General features: G+C 47.4%; 2 protein-coding genes across 3 annotated transcripts in view; one reads left to right on the forward strand and one right to left on the reverse strand.

Annotated features, from left to right (window-relative positions):
- The window catches only part of PDE6D (phosphodiesterase 6D), a 28,514-nt gene extending 26,933 nt beyond the window's left edge, over nt 1-1,581 (reverse strand). Inside the window, exon 1 of the mRNA XM_083442474.1 lies at nt 1,356-1,581. Within this exon, the coding sequence (XP_083298600.1) occupies nt 1,356-1,408 (53 nt within the window). The 5' untranslated portion in view covers nt 1,409-1,581. The remainder of the gene's footprint in view (nt 1-1,355) is intronic.
- Nucleotides 1,582-6,455: 4,874 nt separating this feature from the next.
- COPS7B (COP9 signalosome subunit 7B) lies at nt 6,456-23,632 on the forward strand. Of its 2 annotated transcripts, none has more exons than XM_083442422.1 (7): nt 6,456-6,594; nt 13,308-13,484; nt 14,370-14,445; nt 16,524-16,612; nt 18,227-18,429; nt 18,541-18,646; nt 22,259-23,632. In XM_083442422.1, exons 1-7 carry the CDS (start codon nt 6,541-6,543, stop codon nt 22,415-22,417), a joined length of 864 nt encoding a protein of 287 aa, XP_083298548.1. In that variant the 5' UTR covers nt 6,456-6,540; the 3' UTR covers nt 22,418-23,632. The 2 variants fall into 2 exon arrangements, with proteins under 2 accessions (XP_083298548.1, XP_083298549.1); XM_083442423.1 differs by lacking the exon at nt 6,456-6,594 and adding an exon at nt 12,008-12,161.
- The last annotated feature ends 1,113 nt before the right edge of the window (nt 23,633-24,745 follow it).

Consider the following 24,745-nt stretch of genomic DNA (forward strand, 5'->3'; position numbering starts at 1 on the left):
TCTGAAAATGACTGATCTGCTTGAATGATTCTTCGACTTGAAAACAGAGACCATGTGTGGTGTATTGTTGCCCAAGAAAAATATTTTAATAAAAACGCATTATATATCTATATGGTGCAAGGTGGCACGCAGATAAAGATGTGCCTGTGACAAAGTGCATAGCACTTTGCAAACACTGGCAGTCAGCTGACTGTCGTGCAGGATGTTGTAGGCATGCTTTCTGCATTTTTCTCTCTCTCATAGGCAAAGAAACAAAGGGGCAGGGAGAGAAGTGGCCATAGCTACTAATAGGTCCAGCCTAGGCACGCTTACTCAGAAGTCCATTCCTGTAGGTTTGATGGGGCTTACTCCTAAGTAATCATACCTAGAACCGCAGCCCGAGACAGCTCTCATTTGAAAGTACAAATTACCACCTCTCAAATCAGGCCGAGTTGGGCCCATTTGCTCAAGTGCTCTGGAAGCCCTTTCCTGCAATGCACCCATTCGTGCTCTTGGCACACTATGATCTGGATTATGTGGGTTAATCCCGCAGAGGCTCCCATCTATAGAATCTTGCAATGGAGGGCGATAGGGCCGGAGCCGCAGCTTCTGGCTCTTTCCAGATCTCCAGTTCTTCTCCTATACAGCCTTGCAAACTTGCCAAGCTCCAGGGCCCGCTGGCGCCAAGCCACAAACAGACACGTCAATGTGCTTCCGAAGCTTACTGCAGACCCCTTTCCAGCACACTAAAACTGAGGAGCATCTGTAACAGAGGGAAAGTCCCCATCTCACATTGCCCATAGAGAGTGCAGAAGGAGGAAGGCTTGCTGCAGACATAAGACCATTCCCAAACACCCCCAAAGACACAAAACCGGCTACTGGCACTCTCCCCGTGCCAGAAACACCTTAAATCACACCCAAGTATATTCCACTGACTCGCTGAACACCCCCAACAGGCATGCCACATTCAACCCAATACTTGCACACACCTACAAGGGAACATTTACACACCCAGCTCCCCACGCCCCGGCCAAATAAGTCCTGCAAGTGCATATCCCTGCAAGCACACCACCCCATCTATGGGTCTTCTTCTCCACCAGCTAGGCGTACCAGACACAGGGCTGCAGAATTGGCTGGGACCCCGGCGGTCATCTAGTCCAACCCCCTCCAATGCAGGAATCTGCACACACCGTAGTTACAACTCTTGACGAATATCACGCCCCCACGCATGCATTGCTTCCCCCCTCCCCGCGCTAAAACCGCCTATAATAATATTTAGCCATTACCGTATTTCCCCGTCTGGCGCGCCCCCCGCAATCTCTCTACCGTAATTACCCCCCCTTCCCCGCCCCCCCCCCCCAAGCCAGGCCGGATACAGCTTGAACCCCCTCAGGATTTCCTTGGCGCGCTCCTCCTCCTGGCCCGACATGGTCCCGCTCCTCGCGGCTGGGCTGGGCGGCCCCCGGCCCGGCCTTGAGCTCCCGCTCTCGCTCCCTCACGGACCTGGGCGGGGGCGTCGGAAGGAGGCGAGAGCGCGCCGGCCCGGACCCCGCTGCGCCCGCCGCTAAGCCGACAGACCCACCAACCAACCAACCCGCTTTGGTCCCGGCTGGCCCCGCCCAGCCAGCCAATCGCCCCCCCGCGCGCGCGACTGGCAACGCCGGTGACCAATCCGCGGGCTTAGCGGCGGCGGCGGTGCCCCCGCCTCCCTCGCCGCTGGTCGCTAGGGCAGGGACGCCTGACTGACTGACTTGACTGACTGCCCGCCTGGCGGAGGGGGAAGACGGGTGTCGCCGCAGGACAATCTTAGGCGGAAGGCGGGCGCGCCGTCCTTCCCGCGGGGAAAGCGGCCGCCTCTAGGTGAAGAGCGCCCCCTGGTGGCCCGACCTGCATCTTCGAAGACGCGAGTCGCGCTAGACACGCGGGGATCTTTCACACGTTATGCGCGCATCGCGTGTGTGGCTTTACGGTAGTTGTGACAGATTGTGTCCTGTGTTGGTTTCTTTTCTTTCAAAGCAGGGGCCACGCTTTTCAGAATAAAAATTTACTCCTGCCACAAAATATATATATTTTGATAAGCAATAGATTGGAAAATAAAAAGGAACAGCTTCCAGCTGTGCTGGATTTATAACATAGAACACAACTGTTTTATAATACGATCATGGGAAATCCAGAAAGTACAAAACAATGCAGCTACATGATAACATGAATCATATCCAAAATATAATTATGAAGAAGTTTCCTCCAGCACTTTGTTCGAACGGCGATTCTGGATCCCAACTTGGATTGTCCTCACGGCTTCATGCTCTCTGGCTCTCATTTTGAAAAAATATATCTACACATATTTTGCAAATAAAAAACATTTCATTTGACTATACTACTCTTAAATGTTTTTTAAACCTTTTTGTGGGTTGCGGGGTCAGCTATATTGGCCAATGACAGCAAAAGAGCAGAGTCCTGTGGCATTGGAACAGGCTAGCAAATTTATGTTTTATGTATAGCAGAGGCTTCAGCGGACAAAGCAGCTGAATGTCAACCCACAAATTGAGAAGCTCAATAAGATTCCTTTAGGGCAGAATGGAGAAGTGCTTTCTTACCTTATTTGTGTTAACACAAGCCGTCTTAGTAACCCTGAGTCAAATGATCACCACAAATTGTTGCCATGCAGCCGGGTTCCGATGAAACCATCACAGGCTGTGCTTTTTGCTTCTCATAAGCGTTCAGGTCTAATCTTACAGTTTTCTCCTCTACACCCAATTTAGGAATGGGAGAATCCATCCACTTGGGTTTCTCTCAGTTTCTCATTTTTCATTTTTCCATCTCATTTTCTCATCTTAAGTTTCAGCTCTTCACATTTCCACAACACAACCAATCTTTTATTTTTCCCCTGCATTGCAGGAAGTTGGACTAAAAGCCTTCCAACTCTACGATTCTGATTCTCTGAAAATTCATTGGTGAATTTCTCCCAATATGCATGGAATCATAGAAATCTAGAGTTGCAAGAGACCCCCAGGTTCATCTAGTCCTTGCAATGCCGGAATCTCAGCTAATGCATCCATTAAAGATGACCACCTGACTTCTACTTAAAAACCCCCAGGAAGAAGGCAAGAGGTGATACCATAGCCCCCTTCAAATATATGAAGGGTTGTCACCTGGAAGATGGAGCAAGCTTGTTTTCTGCTTCTCCGGAGGGGAGGACCAGAACCAATGGATTCAAATTGCAGGAAAACATATTCCAGTTAAATATTAGGAAGAACTTTCTGATGGCAAGCGTTGTTTGACAGTGGAACAGATTCCCTTGGTAGGGGATGGACTCTCCTTCACTGGAGGTTTTCAGAGATTGAGTAGCCATCTGTCATGGATTTAGAATCATAAAATCATAGAATCCTAGAGTTGGAAGAGACCACAAGGGCCATCGAGTCCAACCCCCTGCCAAGCAGGAAACACCATCAGAGCACTCCTGACATATGGTTGTCAAGCCTCTGCTTAAAGACCTCCAAAGAAGGAGACTCCACCACACTCCTTGGCAGCAAATTCCACTGTCGAACAGCTCTTACTGTCAGGAAGTTCTTCCTAATGTTTAGGTGGAATCTTCTTTCTTGTAGTTTGGATCCATTGCTCCGTGTCCGCTTCTCTGGAGCAGCAGAAAACAACCTTTCTCCCTCTTCTATTTGTTAGCTGTGGCTCCTGCATGGCCAGATGGTGGACTTCAATTCTATGATGTTTGGTCATCTTTCCTACCTTAAAAAAAAATAAAAATCCCTTTTTATTTTTGAGTGTGGTGCATGCAGCGTTTTTATACTGTCAAGCCATACATCCCACCCTGTTGGATTTGCTCTTTCACAGAATTATAGGATTGTACATTCAATGCTTGTAATTGATTTTTTTAAAAAAATGATAATATACATATTTTTTTATACTTTGTGTGTGTTTCTGTATATCTTTATTTGTAGGAATATTTATAAACTGCCACTTAAGATAAGAATATCAGCAGGGTGTACAATCAAATAATAAAAACATCACAAGATTATAAAACCTTAGAGCACAAGTGAGCCCCAACACACACGTTTTAGTGCCAGAGGGAAAAGCTTTTTCTTGCTGTTGAGATGTATACAGATAAATGGCAGCAACTCCCCCCCCCCCCCATATTTACCTGGACTGAGAGTTATGATAATATACATCTTTTTTAACCAAAAAAAGTCATGGCAGAATTCAAATGGAAGGATATTGAGCTTTTGCCCTTCAAGCAAGCCAGAATTCCATTTCTCACATAGAAAACAGGCTTGTTGGCCCCCTGATGTTTTTACCCATTTACCCTGTTAGCAGGTCATTAAAAGCAGACAGTCTTCAAGAGCTGAGGGAGCTGTAGCAAAGCAGAGATACTTCAATTTCATCTCTGAGAGACCGATCAATGCTTGTTTTTGTCTTGCAACTGCTGGTCGATGAGCATCCATCTTTTTACTGAGCGAGGTTACCTTAGGAGCCCCGGAAGTCCTCAGAGGGTGCTTAGCCGTAGGACAGGACCGAAGCTGTTCTCTGAAATTAAAGGGATCAAGGCAGGGCAGGGCCCAGGCAAGACACTTTGCTGCTCCAGTTAAAAGGACAAGGTGGTCCCCTCCCTCCTGCCTAATCCCATGTGCAGGATGAACTAACTGACAGCTTAATCTTCCTTCCTGCTGGGATACTGTCCTGCACCACCTGCATAGCTGTTAACTTACAGATTTGAAAATAAGGGACCAGCAGCCTCAAAAATAAGGGATCAGCAGCCAAAATAAGGGATTTTCAGAGCACAGCTATGTTCAACTTCTGAGCCCCTCCAAGCCAAAGGCAGAAAGCCCAGCCAGCAGCCAAGCGAAGCCTCAAGCGGTGGTTCCCACAGCGCAGCAACCCGGCAAAGGGGATGCAGCAAGGGAAACCACCTTCACCTCTCCGCTGGGAAGCGCTGAGCAAAGCTGAGTCCCCAGGCAACGCGGCCGATTTGATCGGCACAAGGCATGCAAGCTCCACCCCCCAGTCGTTCTTAGACTCCTTATTGGGTGAGCAACGCAGCCAAGCAACACAGTTGGAGCCTCCCTCCTCCCTGGCCGGCAGGGAGGGAGGGAGAGGAGCTGCTTCCTTTGAAACCCGGGAAATTTAAGGGACATCATCAATAAGGGACAGCAGCGGGACACGGCACTGGGATAAGGGAGTTTCCCAACAAATAAGCGACGGTTGACAGCTATGACCACCAGACCCCCTGTTGGCTCTGCAACCGATATTCCCTGAACATAGGACACGAACTGCCCTTAAGAGTTTGATACTGCTCTTTTTCGTTGCTGCACAACAACAACAACAACAACATTTGACTGGATTGCCCCAACCACACTGGGTGGCTCCCAACAAAAAATAGTAAAAACTTCCCTAAACAGGGCTGCCTTCAGATGTCTTTTAAAAATCACACAGCTGTTTATCTCCTAGACATCTGCTCGGAGGGTGTGTCACAGGGCAGGTGCCACTACCAAGAAGGCCCTCTGCCTGGTTCCCTGTAACCTCACCTCTCGCTCCAACATTTCTCTGATGAAAATAGGAATGTCCTATTCCATAATAAATAATTTTACTATTTATACCCCTCCCATCTAACTGGGTTGCCCCAGCCAATCTGGGCGGCTTCCAACATATATAAAAATAAAAATAAAAAATACAGGGCTGCCTTCAGATGGCTTGGGGATCGGATAATTCCATATTCTCCAATATTTCTCTGAGGAAAATAGGGACATCCTACCATACCCTCCAATATTTCTCTGACGAAAATAGGGATGTCCTAAGCAAAGCAGGACATTCTGGGATCAAATCAGAAACTGGGACGCCTTCTGTAACTCTGGGACTGTCCCTGGAAAATAGGGACACTTAGAGGGTCTGTGAGGGAACCGCCAGAAGGTCCTTGGAGCTGGACGTCAGTGTCCAGGCTGAATGATGGTGGTGGAGACGCTCCTTCAGGTATACTGGGCCGAGGCCGTTGAGGGCTTGAAAGGTCAGCACCAACACTTGGAATTGTGCTTGGAAACATACTGGAAATCAATGTAGATAGACCAGTGTTATATTGTCCCGGTGGCCACTCCCAGTCACCAACAAATATCCACAAAAAAATCAGCCCAATTCCTCCACAATCGCTTCCTCCCACCCTCCTTTCTCACTCTATACAAGCCTGAAAGTTCTGTGCAAAGGCTCCTGAGATTGCTAGCTGTTTTCCCGCTCTTTTTGCACGATTTTTGCAGTTCTCTTACCTTTTGGGGCTGCTTTGAAGCTTAAATCGATTTATTTCCCGGTGCTTCGCATATACGTGGTTGTACATGAGTCAAAGTGGGGGAAACGCCTTCACATCATTGTTATAATCCAAATTTCTAAGGAACCATTGCAAGAAGTGGAAGCGGTCTCCCCCCCCCCCCCATACATTGAAACCAACATTTTAGCTTCTTTCTGGACCTTCCCACTGCTAGCTGTGCCCTGCCCTCCACCTTTTAAGGCTGGCAACATTGTGGACATCACCAGACCGTGATTTGAGCCACGGGGGTTAGGGGGAGAATGGGATGCTGCCCGTCTTTGAATGTCAAGAAATTTGGTGCTGCTGTTAACCTGGTAACTCAAGGTTTTCTTCTAACAACAACCATACCCTAAACCGCGCTCCTAAATCCACTGGTGTGAATGGGCTTAGGCCTCACGGGGCTCCCAAGAGCATTTGCACAGCAAGATTCTCGTTGCATGCCTTTACTTTGAAGTTAACTATTGGCTTCAACGTGCCCTCCTCCCACAGGACTGTGCCTTACCCCACTTAATTTGGAAGTAAGCCCCACGAAATTCAACAGGACTCATGGTTAGGGATGGGGCTGCTAGGCCGCAACCCTATACCTATTTACCTGGTGAATAAGCCCCGTCGAATGTAGAGCACCCCTTATTTTTGCTTCCGCTGGGTTTATCTGTGCTGCATTACAGGTGCTTTTATTGTGTGCAAAAGCCTTTAAAAAGTAATATGGGGAGGGTTCCTTTTTTTTAAAAAAAAAAAGCAAACATTTATATCATTACATGTTGTTTCAGATTTCTGTGAACTGCTCTGGCGCCTGGTTTTTTTTTTATGAGGGTTGGTGGCGGCATGATAAATATAACAATTATTATTGTTATTATTAAAACCACATTATTATTACTTATTGAAATACAGCCTTCAGATGTGCAAACTCCGGCAGAGTATTAAGGGAGGAGGACCGGGCGGGATGGCTATGCTAGCAATATGTATAATCATAATGAATATTATGGAAGCAGCCCAGAGGGGCTGGATATAATTATAATTATACTTATTTGGATGCCTTCACCTGTTGATCTCAGCGTGGTTCACAGCATATAAATACAATATATCTATAACTATACACTATCTATATCTATGTATAGTGGTGTGGCGGGGATGGGGGGGAGAGGTTTATTGTTTCGTGCGCTTGTTTTGTATTTTTTTGGTTCTGTATTATTATTATTAAATATTATTATTTATTGTATGCTCCAAAAGGGGGATTTTCACCTCTCCCCCTGAGGGCGGACAGATATTTGTTTTTTGTTTTAATGAAATTCATACATTCTTGATTGTATATATATATATATTATATGCTTTCGTAGATTTTCACGGGTACAGGAATGCAGGTTTTGGTGTCCTCGGGTGTCTTCCCGTGTAAAAGTTGGGGTGTCTAGGCGACGTTTCGACGAGGTCTCACTCGTCATCTTCAGGCTGGTGCTTTCGGCTTCTTGTTACTGGAACAGAGCAGGATCTCAGTGTTTGAGTTCCTATAAATACTGTTGAGGAGGTGTGGTGTATAGCCTCCAATGTTCTGGGCAGAGAGGAGGTTCCCAGGCTAGTGTGCCTTTTCTTCTTTTGTTCCTTAATTACTTGAGGGATATCTTGAGTGATTTCTTGAGTGATTTCCTGAATCCCACTTAGGTGGGTCATTAGGTGTGGATTAGTTGCTAAAGCCTTCGTGTCTTGAACTCTTGAACTTTGTGAAGAGTTTTTCTGAGAAGATGGCTGTACTGCACTTGGTTGTGCTCTGGCTTGGCTTCGTGTATAGGGGCGAGCTGTGGTTTTGTGGCCTGTGCCAGCCAGATCTGTGTAGGGATTGCAGGGGGGTGCAGCATCCGGAGGTGCCACCCTGGTTTGGCTACTGGATGGTGTCTGTAATTTATCTGTGGAGAGGGTCTGGGTTTGGGTCTGGTGTGGTTGATTGGTGATGGCGTTCTGTGTGCCTCTGGATCTGGTGTCAGATTTTGTGGGGAGGGCTAATTTCCAGATGTCTGGCAAGCGGGATGTGTCGTCACGCTTGTTCATGTTGTGAGGGTGTTTCTCTATCTCGATGGCTTCCATGATTATTCTCTTGTGGTGATGTTCCATGTTAAAGAGCAATTTGGAATCTGCAAAATTAATTTCGTGTCCTGTTTCTTTCATGTGTTGGAAAAGAGAGGAAGTTTTTTCTTCTTTTTTGACGGCATTCTTGTGTTCTGCGATCCGTGCATTTATTCGTCTGTTTGTTTGTCCAATGTACGTGGCTGGGCAGACTTTGCAGGGTATTTCATAGACCCCTTGGTTTTCCAACTGAATTTTATCCTTGGGGTTTCTGAGGATATTGGCTATTTTTTGGTTGGTGCAAAAGGCTGTTTTGATATTGTGTTTATGGAGGATTTTGCTAATTTTATCTGTAGTGCCCTTGATATAAGGAAGGAGGGCTATGCCATTGTTTTCTTCTGTGTCTTGGTTTTTGGGGGGTGTTTCTTTTTGGATTAGCTTCGTAACCCTGTTTTGCTGGTATCCATTGGCAATTAACACATTTGAGAGATTCTGTAACTCAGTTGTCAAGTGGTCTTCGTCAGCCAGGCGTTTGGTTCTGGAGATGAGAGTCTTGGCTACGGAGTTTATTTGTGCAGGGTGGTGGTGTGATTGTGCATGTAAGTAGCGGTTGGTGTGTGTTTTTTTCCGGTAGATAGTGTGTCCTAGGGAGCCATCAGGTTTTTTGTAGATTAGGACGTCAAGGAAGGGAAGTTGGTTGTTGGCTTCTATTTCCATAGTGAATTGTATTTTGGGGTGTAGGCTGTTGAGATGTGTGAGGAAGCTATCCAGTTTTTCCTTCCCGTGTGGCCAAATTACAAAGGTGTCGTCAACATATCTGAGCCAAAGTTTGGGTTTGTGTTCTGACTTGTCTAAAGCATTGGTTTCAAAGTGTTCCATGTACAGGTTAGCGATGACCGGTGAGAGGGGTGATCCCATAGGTGCTCCTTCTATCTGTTTGTATCTTTGTCCATTGTGGATGAAGTACGTGTTGGTTAGGCAGTGGTTGGTCAGGTCCAAGATGTATTCGGGGGGATTGTATTTGTTTTGAATGGCTGTCAAGGCTTCATTAATGGGCACTTGTGTGAAGAGAGATACAACATCGAAGCTCACAAGTAGGTCATTGGGTTGTAGGTTTTGCTTCTTTATTGTTTCTATGAACTGGAAGGAGTTTGGAACGTGTGAAGAGATGGATTCTGCATAGGGCTGAAGTTGCTTGGCGAGAAATTTAGCGAGATTTTGTAGAGGTGAGCCTATGGAGCTGACTATTGGTCTGAGTGGTGTTCCTTCTTTGTGTATCTTGGGGAGGCCGTAGAGTTTGGGGCATCTGGATGATTTTTCTCTGGGGATGATTCTTAGCTGGATTTCTTCACTGATAGGAGAGGCTTTTACTTTGGATTTGGTGGTTTTTTCCAGATAGGTGGTGGGATCTGTTTTTATAGGTTGGTAGGTAGGGTCTTGGAGTAGATTTGATAGTTTTGCTTGGTAGTCCGATGTGTTCATCACAACAGTGGCATTACCTTTGTCTGCTGGGAGAATGATTATGTTGTTGTCTTTCCTCAGGTTGGTGAGTGCTTTCTGTTCTTCTTTGTGTAAATTGCTTCTGGGTGGTTTGCTGGAGCAGAGGATGTTGGTGACTTCAAGTCTGATTTTATTGGCTTCATCTGGATTGATTTTGGTTAGGCTAGCTTCGACTCCGCATATGATGTTTTCCGTGGGGATGCGTCTCGGGGCGACTGCAAAGTTGAAACCTTGGAGAGTACTTTGGTTTCAGTTGAGGTGAGGATCCTGTCTGATATGTTATGTACTGTTTGTTTCATGGGTTGTTGTGGAGGGTGGCTGGGCTTCTGGCGTTTCTCTAGTTTGTGGAGTTTGTTGGTGTGTGTGTCTGTCTTGTGTGAGGTCTCCGTTTCAGCTCTCCAGACGGCTAGTTGTTTGCATTTGTCCCAGAGTGCAGGGTGGATTTTGTTACAGAGTTTGAGGTGAAGAGTGAGTAGATCTTTGTTGGTTTGGTTTAGTAGGTATCTTTTCTTGTGTAGTTCGTTTCTGATTAGAGATAGTTCAGTTCGTTTCAGGATCCTTTCGGTAGCTGGGGTTTTAGAGTGGAATTTAAGTTGGAAGCATGTGGGAATTAAGTTGTTGTCTCGGCAGTTGCGTAGGAACAAGAGATCACATAAGATGGTGGCTCTTCGGATTTCTAGTTTCTCGTAGGTTCTTGTCAGCTGGAAGGTTTCCTCCCCGTAGAGGTGAGATATTTGCTTTCGTAGATTTTCACGGGTACAGGAATGCAGGTTTTGGTGTCCTCGGGTGTCTTCCCGTGTAAAAGTTGGGGTGTCTAGGCGACGTTTCGACGAGGTCTCACTCGTCATCTTCAGGCTGGTGCTTTCGGCTTCTTGTTACTGGAACAGAGCAGGATCTCAGTGTTTGAGTTCCTATAAATACTGTTGAGGAGGTGTGGTGTATAGCCTCCAATGTTCTGGGCAGAGAGGAGGTTCCCAGGCTAGTGTGCCTTTTCTTCTTTTGTTCCTTAATTACTTGAGGGATATCTTGAGTGATTTCTTGAGTGATTTCCTGAATCCCACTTAGGTGGGTCATTAGGTGTGGATTAGTTGCTAAAGCCTTCGTGTCTTGAACTCTTGAACTTTGTGAAGAGTTTTTCTGAGAAGATGGCTGTACTGCACTTGGTTGTGCTCTGGCTTGGCTTCGTGTATAGGGGCGAGCTGTGGTTTTGTGGCCTGTGCCAGCCAGATCTGTGTAGGGATTGCAGGGGGGTGCAGCATCCGGAGGTGCCACCCTGGTTTGGCTACTGGATGGTGTCTGTAATTTATCTGTGGAGAGGGTCTGGGTTTGGGTCTGGTGTGGTTGATTGGTGATGGCGTTCTGTGTGCCTCTGGATCTGGTGTCAGATTTTGTGGGGAGGGCTAATTTCCAGATGTCTGGCAAGCGGGATGTGTCGTCACGCTTGTTCATGTTGTGAGGGTGTTTCTCTATCTCGATGGCTTCCATGATTATTCTCTTGTGGTGATGTTCCATGTTAAAGAGCAATTTGGAATCTGCAAAATTAATTTCGTGTCCTGTTTCTTTCATGTGTTGGAAAAGAGAGGAAGTTTTTTCTTCTTTTTTGACGGCATTCTTGTGTTCTGCGATCCGTGCATTTATTCGTCTGTTTGTTTGTCCAATGTACGTGGCTGGGCAGACTTTGCAGGGTATTTCATAGACCCCTTGGTTTTCCAACTGAATTTTATCCTTGGGGTTTCTGAGGATATTGGCTATTTTTTGGTTGGTGCAAAAGGCTGTTTTGATATTGTGTTTATGGAGGATTTTGCTAATTTTATCTGTAGTGCCCTTGATATAAGGAAGGAGGGCTATGCCATTGTTTTCTTCTGTGTCTTGGTTTTTGGGGGGTGTTTCTTTTTGGATTAGCTTCGTAACCCTGTTTTGCTGGTATCCATTGGCAATTAACACATTTGAGAGATTCTGTAATATATATTATATATATATATATATATATTAATATTATATATATATATATATATATATATATATATATATATATATATATATATATATATATATATATATATATATATATATATATATAATAATAATAATAATAATAAAAAAATGATGTTTGGCAGCGCTGAGTCTCCCCAGGCGGAACCTTCGTTCGCGGGGGAGGCAGTTCCCGGCCGGAGCGGAGGCGGCGGCGCACGCGCGCGACGCTCTTGCCGGTCCCTCTCCGCCTCCTTCTACTCCGCCGCCGCTGCCGCTGTCATGGCGGCCTGAGGTGCGGCACGGGCGGAGGAAGCGAGCGAGGGGGAGGGAAGAGATCTCGCCGGGCTGCCAGGTAGGGGCTGCGGCAGGGGAGGCGGCCCCGTGGCCAGGGCGGCGGCGCTGGTGGGGCTGGTGGTGGGGCGGAGGGTGGCCCTTGGGGGGCCTGGGGGGCGGGTTTCCCCCTCGTGATGGCGGCCTCCCTCACCGGACGGGGGCTGTGGGAAGAGGGAGCTCCCCAAGCACACCGGCCCTGCGCCCGTCCTTCGTTGCCGGAAAACGCCCCGCAGCGCCCGGTCCCGTTAAGCGCCTCGCAATAACGCCTTTCTCCCATTTCCCCTCCTGTGTGTGTGACCTATAATATATACGCATTGGGAGGGGGCGTGTGCAGCATTATTGTTATTTATTGTGTAATTCCGCCTTTCATAATATATATATATGCAGTGGGAGGGGGCGTATGCATTGTTGTTTATTAAGTGTATTTCGCCTTTCATCCAAAGATCTCAGGGTGGTTCACAGGATAAAAATATAGAATAAAACCACAAAGTACATAATAAAAACAACGTGTGTGTGTGTTACATATATGTAACACGCACACACATATTTATAATACATACAACGGTACCTTGGTTTTCAAACGCCTCTGTAGTTGAACGCTTTGGAACTCGAACGCCAAAAACCCAGAAGTAAATGCCTCGGTTTTTGAACATGCCTCGGAAGTCAAGCAGGAAACGAGGCTTCCGTTTTGAGGTTTCCGCTTTCCGTTTTCGAACGTTTCGGAACCCAAATGGACTTCCAGAACGGATTATGTTTGAAAACCGAGTACCATTGTGTGCTCCAAAAAGGAAATTTTCACCTCTTCACCTGAGGGTGGACGGATATTTGTTTGTTTGCTTTAATGAAATTCATACACTTCTTGATTGTAAAAAAAACAAAGCATATGAAAGAAAGATGGGACAGTAGAATCAAGGGGAAAGTTCACAGCCGTACTTTAAAAGCAATACTCTTCAGCTACTGTTTCCCAACCTTCCACAAGTGTGTATGCAGTTGTGTTTGGAGTTGAGGTGCTGCTGCTTTGTGCATTAGTAAACTTCTCACTTCCGTTGGATTACCTTTTTTAGAGGAAGAAGCAAAGCTGGGACACATTTGCCACCTTGGCCACACTCATATTCTTTCTTAGCAGTGCTTGAGTAGTGATTTATCCCCCTTTTCTCTTTGAAAGGTAAAAGCGTCTAGAATGGCAGGGGAACAGAAACCGTCCTGTAATCTCCTTGAGCAGTTTATTTTATTAGCCAAAGGCACCAGTGGATCAGCTCTGACTGCCCTCATCAGCCAAGTTCTTGAGGCCCCTGGGGTTTATGTCTTTGGTGAGCTGCTGGAATTAACAAATGTGCAAGAGGTGAGTGTGACCGATTTCCTGGAGACTGGTGAGTGTCAAACCATAAACGATGCTGCTGGATTGCTTAACTAATTTGTTTTAAATTGCCATCTCAAGTTTTGTGGAAAGTGAAAGCAAACTGCGCAGGTAATTTTCCAGGTTGTACTGGGTAGGTGGGTGAGTGGAGTGTGGGAGCTCAAGTTTTCTCTTGTGCTCATTATAACTCATGCTCGTTGTTCTAAATTGTGGTTGAGCATTACATGTAAGCCTGCCGTATGATTTATGGCTTCAGAACAAGCCAGGGCATTAACCCAACTTCAAACCGTGGCTTAACATCTTAACTTGTTCTGAAGCCATCAACCCTAGTCTCTTGGTCCTGACAAAATGGCAAGAAGTGGCATATTGGAAGGTGCTGTGGGTGCCTGGCCAAAGTACTTGGTTCATATATTGGCTTATACAGACCTTGATCCTGCAACAGCCTGCAAAGTCAACACAGTCTGTGTGCCAGAAGATTCTGTGAAACAATGAATATGGAATCTCTTTTATTTAGGGCGAACTTCAGCAGCACAGTACCCATCAGACACTTTGGACTACATCATTCATTAGTTCCAGTCAGCATGGCCAATAGTCAGGAATGATGAGAGTTGTGGTCCAAACCTCTAGAGGGCACCCACTTTGGTGAACGCTGCTTTAGCAGTACCATTTTCAACATTTAAGGTTGAACCTGGAAAACAGGAAGCTCCGTTGCTGAAACATCTGGCCTTGACCAGTGCTGTCTCCTTGATTTAAGCACGCTCGCAATAGTGTGATTTGATAACCCTTGGAATAGTCTCAATACTTGATTAGCCATTGGATCAGTATCACTCTAATGGGTCTCTTCCTTTCTTTTTTCTTTTTTCTATGCAGCTTGCCGAAGGTCCCAACGCTGCTTATTTTCAGCTGCTGAATCTCTTTGCCTATGGAACATACCCGGACTATGTAGGTAAGAGGCAGCTGCAATTCTAGAACGCATTTTAACACTACTGTGTCTTCATTGGCTTTTGACATCTCCAGTTTCTTCCTTGGCCAAGTTCATGGAAGATCTCAAAATCTGCCAGATCTGTCTGCCTTAGTTCCTTCAGACAAAATTTCTGTCCTTTTCAGATGGAGCTCATCTCTAAAACTGTTTATTGATTTTATTTCTATCCCTATTTGTAAGCCGCTTTGGGATTCATTTGAATGAAAAGCAGTGTAGAAATATAGCATGGCTTAACATACCATTTCTCCCCATTTTTTTCTCCTGTTATCGTGCAGTTCTGTTCCCATTGCCTCCCATCTCATTTCCCTGACTGCTGGTGATTAGGTCATCAGTTGCCTGGCTTTGCACTCCTTACTCTGCACTGCAGGTCTTTTAATTGTCCAAGAGCAGAGCAGGAGCTGCGCTTCAGGTAGCTGGTTGTCCTGTTCAGTTTCTATCACAATTCCTTTCTCTTGCTTCACTTCCATTTCTGCTCCCCTTTCTATCTGCATTCTGCTTCACTTCCCCTGTGATCTCTTCTGAGCCCTGCACCTTCCTTTTCCTACTAATTTTACCCTCCCTTCCAGTTTCACTGTTGACTCTGAAGTATTTCATTGTACAGCATGTAACATTTCAGGCACTTTATAAATAGTATTAATTCATTCTGCTCTGCACTAAAGAGGTAGCAACATGTGAAACTGCATTAATGCATCATACTATGGGTTCAGCAAGTCCTCAGAGGTCTTTCTAAGCCTTGTTGCCTGAGATCTTTCTAACTGGATGTTGTTGGCTTTTGACTTCAGCAGATATATGCATACAAAGTATTTCTGTCGCTCCAGCAGTTCAAGACATAACACAGATTCACTTCTCAAGGCTCACTGACTGTCTAATGAGCCATTGCCATAACAACTGGCTTGGTTGACCTTGTACCTCTTAACTTATCTCATACCTGGGGTGATTTCTGCCCTTGAAAGAAATTAACCCATTCCTTCGCGTCCAGTTCCTCCAGCAGAGCATGTGAACTTGGGTGGCTCCAAATGTTTCATAGGAAGTTACTTTATCAGTCCAGCTGAACTGATTTGCTGTGACTTGCACTGGCTCCCAGTGCCAGGCTGCTTCGCTATCCAAAAGTTTTCCAGCTCCCCTATTTTGCAGATTTCAAGGACATTCTAAGAATAATGAGATTTGAAACTTTCTTGTTACCAAATCTGCCTTGTCAATAAGTTGTGCCTAAACTTGATTCTCATCCAAAATTTACCACCTGAGTATTCTAAAGTTGCCATACATTCTGCATCAAATCTTTTAAAGGGACAATCTTTGCAAAACACACAGCACTTGCGTAGTTCTCACATGCTCAAACCAGCTTATGGCAATTGGTTCTGTGAGGGTGGGTATCCTACTCATGGTATTTTGTGATTAAAACACTGGGATACTGTGAATGGTGGTCCAAAATGGATTTATTGGTGAAGCACAATGGGGGGAATAGAAACTGTTCAGAAACCTTGTGTGATATCAGTGCAAAATCCATGGATTCTGGCAGGCAATTCATACCCAATGGCATACTGCCTGTTCCACTCCTTTGTTTTGTTTTTTTAAAAATGGAGAGAAAGGTGTGGATGCTGGAAACAAAGTTCTGCCTTGTGCAGGTTTTCACTTGCTTGCAACTTAAGGAGAGTTAAGGCCGCATTGCTCTGGTTTTCTCTTTTTGGTTATAGATATATGAACTCAGTGAAGTGACAGTCTGTGTCAGCCTTTCTCAACTTAGTCCCCTTTAGATGTTTTGGACTCCATTGATCATTGGCCATGCTGGTTTGAGTTGATAGGAGTTATAATTCAAAACATTTAGGAAGCTTATTGGGAAATGCAGACTCTGCTTTTCAGAGGTGCGTATTCTGAAAACCACCCCATGCTTCTCCATTTGCCAGTGCCCGTAGGGAAGTGGGAGCATTCTTCTGTGCAGCAGAGAATGTGGCTCAAGGTTGTGTGAATGAAGTCAGCAGTGTTGAGTAATTCAATTGAAGCACATAACCTGAAGTTTTTCTTTAATTCAATTTCTTGGACAGCAAACAAGACTAACCTGCCAGAGCTAACAGGGGCCCAGAAGAACAAGTTAAAGCACTTAACTATTGTCAGCTTAGCTTCCAGAATGAAGGTAAAGTATTGGCACTAAGACCAGCCAATTTGAAGGCAAACCTCCATATATGTGTGTTCGCTCGCACACAGAGTGTGTAAATGTGTGTCTACACATGCATGCATATATGAATTTTTGGGAACTTTTGACATCTCCTGTTCATCTTGAGAGCCAAAGGGTGTAGAATAGACTTATGGGACATGAATCCCTGGTGCTTTCAGGCAGCTTTTTAGCAATGGGGGAAGCAGAAAGAGCAGCTGCTGAAATGAAACATTTATGCCTGAATCACTTTGGCTTCCTTTGATCAGTTATCAGATGGCTTGATCGTTTATCCTTTGCCATCTCTCCCAAATCATAATTCTGTGGTGTAACTCAAGGACGGCTAGGTATCTGTGTCAACTTTAATTCTCCCTAAAAAATAGGAATAATAGTAGCCCTGTATCCCATTAGGTAGAGGGATGCAGGTGGCGCTGTGGATTAAACCACAGAGCCTAGGACTTGCCGGTCAGAAGGTCGGTTGTTCAAATCCCCGTGATGGGGTGAGCTCCCGTTGCTGGATCTCTGCTCCTGCCAACCCAGCAGTTCGAAAGCACGTCAAAGTGCAAGTAGATAAATAGGTACCGCTCTGGCGGGAAGGTAAACGGTGTTTCTGTGTGCTGCTCCGGTTCAGCTTAGTCATGCTGGAAGTCATGACCTGGAAGCTGTACGCCGGCTCCCTCGGCCAATAAAGCGAGATGAGCGCTGCATCCCCAGAGTCGGTCACAACTGGACCTAATGGTCAGGGGTCCCTTTACCTTTACCTATCCCATTAGGTATTTCTGGAAAAAAGCAAGAACTGGAGCAGTTTCTTCATTGACTTCAGCAGATAGGTTACGACAAGTAATACCAGGCTAAGCTTGGCTGTAGTGCCACAAGTACTGCTATTACAGCACACCCTTCATGCATTTCATGGATGGGGCTTGGGTAACGTTTTGTCTTCCGGTTGGCAGCGCATGAGTAATAATGGAAACTGCCTCTGAATCCCTGGTGCTCCCCAGTAAAGCATGATGTGTCCTTGCTGTGTTATATCTAATATCCGCCATATTCTTTTTAGTTCCGGTTCTCTCAAACCTTTTCAACCTAGGCCTTCCTCTTAAATGCCCTCTGCCTTTGGGGAAGCCCCACTGCATGCTAGCCACTGATGGCTTAGTCCCCACATTTTTGACCTTCGTCTCTGTCCTACAGATACTCTGGGTGAGTTCAACATACTTGGGGGTTTGTATGTGAGGAATGATGCCTGTGCAGGCAACAAGATTTCTCCCTTTCACGCCCTAAACCTGTTTGGGGGTTTTCCCTAACCCTCCAGAACAGATTTTTTTCTCAGCTGCTAGAAGTTAGGTGGCCATCTGTCACGGATGCTTTAGATGACATTCCTGAATTGCAGGGGCTTTGACTAGATGGCCCCCGGCGTCCCTTCCAACTCTGCATTTCTATGATTCTAAGTGTGAAGCTGGCAGATATCCTATGAAACGGTGAGCAGCGCCCCAGACTGCACCTAGAAACAGAAGCATGTTTTAGTCTAGGCTCCAGGGTCTTCCTGCTGGTCTCTGCCCCCTGAACGGCAGCTTCTCACCTGGGCTCCCTCCTCTCCCCCAGTGTATTCCTTACTCGGTGTTGCTGAATGACCTGGAGATGCGGAACCTGCGGGAGCTGGAAGACCTGATCATCGAAGCCGTTTACACCGACATCATCCAGGGGAAGCTGGACCAGCGCAACCAGATGCTGGAAGTAGACTTCTGCATTGGCAGGGACATCCAGAGGAAGGACATCAGCAACATCATCAAAACGCTCCACGAATGGTAAGCTGCCCCCCCCAACAGGGTTTCCCAACTTTTGCACTCTTTGGTTTAGGCAGAGCCCCACCTCCCGCCATCTCTCTGACATTGACTGCGCAAGTATTGTGTTTACAGGTGTGATGGGTGCGAAGCAGTTCTGTTAGGAATTGAGCAGCAGGTGCTTAGAGCCAACCAATACAAAGAGAACCACAACCGAACCCAGCAGCAGGTAGAGACAGAGGTAGGTAATGGGCCCCCCGTTTATTTCTCCATTCTCTAGGGCAAGCAGCAAGCAACAGCCCTCGTTTCCAAACGAGTAAATTCAAGAACGTTGAGACTTTTCCTCTGCAACCTTCACTCATTCCTGTGGAATCTTCTCCTGTTGGTCTAACCAGCCTAGAGGATGTCCGTACTTTAGCTTTGTGGGAACTAATGCTCAAAATCAACCCTGAAGTTTATCCATTCTTCTCAGGATGGCTCCTGTGAGTCTTCTGGCCTCTAGAGGGCAGCATGCTACTGCCTAAAAAGGAACAATTCGTAATCACTCCTCTTAGTTTCTTCCTCTCAAACCTTTCTCAGCACTTTATTTTTCACATTATTTGGTCAATTCAGTCCATCTATCACCTGATAAACTTAGCTCAGTGCAGATCCTGGGAGCTCACGACCAGAGTTCGCAAACGGGGGCATTTGCAAGGGCGTTTAAAGGGGAGGCCAAGAGTTCTGTCTCTGGGTGTGCATAGGACCAGACATTTGGAGAGTGAGGGAGCTGCTGCAGTGACCTGTTAGACGTGTGCCATGTTTGTCATTCTGCCAGAGAACAAGCAACGGCACACTAGTAGCAAGTGCAAGCTGGTTGTCTTGCTGGAAGAGAAGGTGTAGCAACTTGAGGCCTGCCTAGCCACACCTCAAGCAACAGGACAACATGCAGAGTTGCTTGATAGAGCTGAGTTGACTGAGATTGAGTACCAAGGTAGATGGGGTGCCCCCAGGGTAGAGAAAGATTGCCCATTGCAAGAGTCTAACCCAGGCACCCCCAAACTTGGTTCTCCAGATGTTTTGGGGCTACAACTCCCATCATCCCTAGCTAACAGGACCAGTGGTCCGGGATGATGGGAATTGTAGTCCCAAAACATCTGGAGGGCCGAGTTTGGGGCTGCCTGGCCTAACCCCTGGAGGAATGCGACACACAGAAGTAGGACAATCACAAACCACACTTTGTCATTAGAGTTGCAAAATCGCTTCCGTACTCAATTCTGGGCCAGAGGAGCTAGGACAGCAGTTGCCAACCTCAGAAGACACTCAGAAGGTGGCTGTGAAAGATACAGTGCACAGAACGATTATTGCCAACCCCCCTCCCCACCCAGAGCAGAAAGACAGGAGGAGATGGATTTGGGGGAGCCTTCTTCCATTCTTGATCTAACCCCATCAGATCCAAGGCTACTGACTGTGGATGCTTCTTGCTGATAACATACTTGCTACCTTCTGTGGAGACGACACCAGAGAAAGGGAATTGCAGCCCAGCGATGACAAGCCGGGAGGAAGGAGTAGGAAGTACTCAAACCATACGTTTCCAGCCTTTGTAACTTGTCCCAACAATATCAAAATAAGCTCCAGTAAACAAGAGGGGAAGACTTCGAGAACAGCAGAAGCAAACCTCAGGACACTCCAAGCAGCCTTTCATAGAATCATAGAGTTGGAAGAGACCACAAGGGCCATCGAGTCCAACCCCCTGCCAAGCAGGAAACACCATCAGAGCACTCCTGACATATGGTTGTCAAGCCTCTGCTTAAAGACCTCCAAAGAAGGAGACTCCACCACACTCCTTGGCAGCAAATTCCACTGTCGAAGAGCTCTTACTGTCAGGAAGTTCTTCCTAATGTTTAGGTGGAATCTTCTTTCTTGTAGTTTGGATCCATTGCTCCGTGTCCGCTTCTCTGGAGCAGCAGAAAACAACCTTTCTCCCTCCTCTATGTGACATCCCTTCATATATTTGAACATGGCTATCATATCACCCCTTAACCTCCTCTTCTCCAGGCTAAACATGCCCAGCTCCCTTAGCTGTTCCTCATAAGGCATCGTTTCCAGGCCTTTGACCATTTTGGTTGCCCTCCTCTGGACACGTTCCAGTTTGTCAGTGTCCTTCTTGAACTGTGGTGCCCAGAACTGGACACAGTACTCCAGGTGAGGTCTGACCAAAACAGAATACAGTGGCACTATTACTTCCCTTGATCTAGATGCGATACTCCTATTGATGCAGCCCAGAATTGCATTGGCTTTTTTAGCTGCTGCGTCACACTGTTGGCTCATGTCAAGTTTGTGGTCAACCAAGACTCCTAGATCCTTTTCACATGTTTGGAAGGCACAGCCCATGGAATGATTCCTGCTACTCCCTAGAGGAGGAGGAGACAAGTCAGGGTGATACTACCGAGGGGAACAGCGGCAGTAGTGTGTGGAGGAAACAGGTTGTCCCAGAAGATGTGCTGTCTTCCAGGTGCAAAGATTCACAATGTGACGGAGAAGTTGCCAAGTCTTATAAAACCCACTGACTACTACCCCTTCTTTCTGATTCATGTGGGTGCAAATAATACTGCCACACACAGCACACACTATGAGACACTGGGCAGGGAGCTGAAGAGACATCACTCCTTCCTGTTGAAGGTCGTGGCCCAAGAAGAGAGAGGAAAATACTTGAGTAAACCACTGGCTGCGCAGGTGGTGTCGTCGGAAGTATTTGGCTTCTTGGCTCATGGTCTCTGCTTCCTTGAGGTCGGGCTTCTGGCGAGAGATGGGCTGCACCTCACAGCAGTTGGCAAGAATGTGTTTGCCAAGAGTCTGGAGAATCTAATCAGAAGAGCTTTAAACTAGATCTTGAGGGGGAGGGAAAAACAATAGGAACAGCAAAAGAGCACCTGGAAATGGGGATAATGGCTTCATTGAAACTGAGCTGGTGCTCCGGAAACCTGTTAAAAGGCAAGAAACTACAGGAAGGAAGCAGCTGCAGGGAACAACTCATGGTTTCAGTTGTCTACACAAATGCACAGAGAATGGGAAACAAACAAGATGAACTGGAGCTTTTAATACAGGACAGCAAATAGGCAGTACTGAAACCTGGTGGGATGAAACTCATGACTGGAATGTAGGAATTAAGGGGTATAACCTGTTGAAAAGGAATAGACCAAACAGAAAGGGAGGAGGAGTAGCATTGTATATAAAGGATGTGTACACCTGTGAAGAAATCCATGACATGGAGCATGAAAAGCAGATTGAGAGTACTGTATAGGGGCAAAAAAATGTAGGAGACAGAAACAGCAGTGACCTTACTGTGGGTGTCTGCTATAGACTGCCAAGCCAGACTGAAGACTTGGATGAGCAGATTACCAAACATTCAAAAAGGAAAGAAATAGTAATCATGGGGGACTTCACCTTCCCCGATATCTGTTGGGACTCAAACTCTGCCAAGAGTGTAAAGTCTGGCAAATTCCTCCATTGCATCGCTGACAATTTCATTTCTTCTTCCTCTAACCTCTGCTCAGTGTCCCGCCGCCAATGCCCTGGCTCTGAGCCTTCCTCCTCTGGGGTTCCCCGGCTGGTGCCTCCCACCACTCCTCTTCGTCCAGCCAGTCCCTGACACCAGGGTAGGTGGCTGGTTGGTTCAGCCCAGTCTGAGGCCGCTTCCAATGTCCCTTTGAGCTCCCTCTCCTCCCCGTTGGTCTCTGGCTTGCTGTGCCCCCTCCTGCACCTTGCCTTGGGACAGAAAACTTCCGTCCTCCGCTAGTCCTTCAGAGGAATGGGGGTGCCCCACTGTTTCATGTTTGCAAAGAAACCTCCCCTCTGCCTCTCTCCTTCCCTGCAGGTCACAAACATAAAGAAGACGCTGAAAGCCACAGCCTCCTCCTCGGCCCAAGAGATGGAGCAGCAGCTGGCGGAACGGGAGTGCCCCCCGCACACAGAGCAGAGGCCGCCCACCAAGAAGATGTCCAAGGTCAAAGGGCTGGTCTCCAGCCGCCACTGATGCCTGCACGGCGGCAGCAGGGCGTTCCAGGGCCCCTGAGCGACTCTGGCTCCTCTTTCCAGCAGCGGCTTGTGAGCCAGTCTGGGTTCTTTCAGGCTGCGGGGGCGGGCGGCCCAGGTGGGTCCATGTTTGAACCGGCAAGGGACACTGCCAAGCTCGCAGTCACTCAGGGCAGCCCTTCAGCACCGCAGCTGCTTCTTTTTCTCCTTTTTATTTTTGAGGAACACAAGGGCACCATTTGCTCTCTGATTTGGGGACAGGAGGCAGAAGCCGGGCACAGTTCCCCTGGGGCTCCTGCAGTTCGCCGCGGCCTCCTCCCCAGGTTGCCCTGCACCACATTCCTTGGCAGCAGAGGTCCCCGGGCAGTGAGATTCGCCTTCAGGCTGGGAGAGGTGGCAGGAGGGAGGGATTTCTTCACTTCACCCCCAGCTCTGCCACATACCAAAGGTGATGCCGTGCCCCTGGCCCAGACACTGGTTCTCGTTGCTACCTTCTTACTTCCCTTGCTCCTTTACAACGGCGTTTTGTCTTAGGGTGCAACTCTCTACCTCACGCTGCAGGGGGGTCGGGCTGTGTTTACTTGCCACCTGCTCTGCTGACCTCCTCAGCCCAGGTAAAAGCCCCTTCCCTCTCCTGCCGGCTTTTTAAAGTCCTTCAGCTCCGAAGGGGAGGACGTTGGGGCAGGAAGAGTGGAGCCCGAGGGGGGAAAGCTGTTTTTTCCAGCTGCGGCTGCTGCCGCTGCCTCCTTCTCCTCCCCTTCTGACCATCCTCACAAGGGACGGGGTTGTTGCTGAAGTCGTGCGCTCTCAGTGTGTGTTCCACGGTCATAGTTCCCCTCCTCCCGAAGCCTTCTGAAGTGTGTTGCGTTAAGAGTCTCCCTGGGCGAAAGCGAGTGCTGGGAAAAGAGGTTCCCCTCTTGGTCTCCCAGCCCTGGGGACACTCCAGCGGAGGCAGCAGCAAGCAGGAGGGGGTCACCTCTGCCGGCCTCTGCCAGACTTAACAGAACTTGAACTGCTTTCTGGTTGTATTTGAACCCCGTGGACCCAACCTCCTCCACACGCCCCCCCCCCTTTTGTACATTTGTTGGGAGGCTTGAGAATTTTCAGCCTTTTGTATTTTATTTGATATTTGTTACAAACTTAATTGAAAGTGACTTTGTCATCAGAAGGATTGTTTTCTTTTCTATTAAAAAAAAAAAGTCAGCGTTGAAATTCATACCCCTGGCTGGAGGCTCAGTGTTTTTTCATTAAGTTGGTTTTAGACTTCAAATAGCTCTGGCAGGTAGAGCAAGGCACTCAGGGGGAGGCAAACGATAGAAATCTACGGCACAATCACATGTGTATACTTCTGGCCACCTCCCCTCAAAAAAAGGACATCGTAGAGTTGGAAAAGGTTCAGAAAAGAGCGAGTGATCAAGGGGGGGTTGGAGCGACTCTGAGATTCCCAACGAGCAGAGTCAGATACAGAGCTCCAAACTCGTGTGAGGCAGCCGCATCATCCTTCTGGGATCCAAAAGAGGCCAAACTGCAGCTGCAGTATATTTAGGGCCAGGGTAGGCTGCAGACCACCACCAGAGAGCAGCAGGGCCCTGTGGGGGGCAGTAGCAGCAAGCAGGGGGGCGGGAGCACCTCCCATGAAACACACGGGGCTCACGGCGGTGCAGTTTGCATACAGTTGCATGTTTTCAAAAATTAATTTATTTCTAAAAATGACATCCCACCTGCTGCACATCCTATGGGGAGGCAGAACGCTGGCTGGCTGTGCTCATGAAAGAACCACCTTCAAGCTCTCTAAGGCAATACAGAGAAATGGGTCCAGGTGGGCTTTGAGATCTGTGAGCCTCAGGCTTCCCGAGCTGCAGCAGGGGATTTCGACAGTGGAGACTGCAGGGATGATGTGTTAAGTGCCTTGGGTAGAAATCTGGGCTCCACAGACGATAACGAGCTCCACCACCGGCGCTTTCCATGTGGTGTTGGCCTCTCTCGATGCCAGCAGCATACCCTGCTGTGAAACCACCTGATCCTAGTGCCTCATGGGGAGTTGGCTAGCTAAATTGCCAGCGGGGTAGGAAAGGAGAGGTTGCGTTTTCCACGTGATGTCGAAAGGCACGTGCAAGCAGCCTCCTTGCTTCAGTACCTGGGCCTATCAGCAGCGAAGAAAACCCAAGAGCTCGGTTGGTTAGAGCGTGGTGCTGGTAACTCCCAAGCTTGCAGGTTCAATCCCGTAAGGGACAGCTGCATATTCCTGCATTGCAGGGGGTTGGACTGGATGATCTCCGGGGTGCCTTCCAGCTCTCTGCTTCTGTACAGTCTTTCTGTACAGAGCCAG

Source organism: Podarcis tiliguerta (assembly GCF_965153285.1).
Source record: "Podarcis tiliguerta genome assembly, chromosome: 5".
In the NCBI taxonomy this organism is placed as follows: Eukaryota; Metazoa; Chordata; class Lepidosauria; order Squamata; family Lacertidae; genus Podarcis; species Podarcis tiliguerta.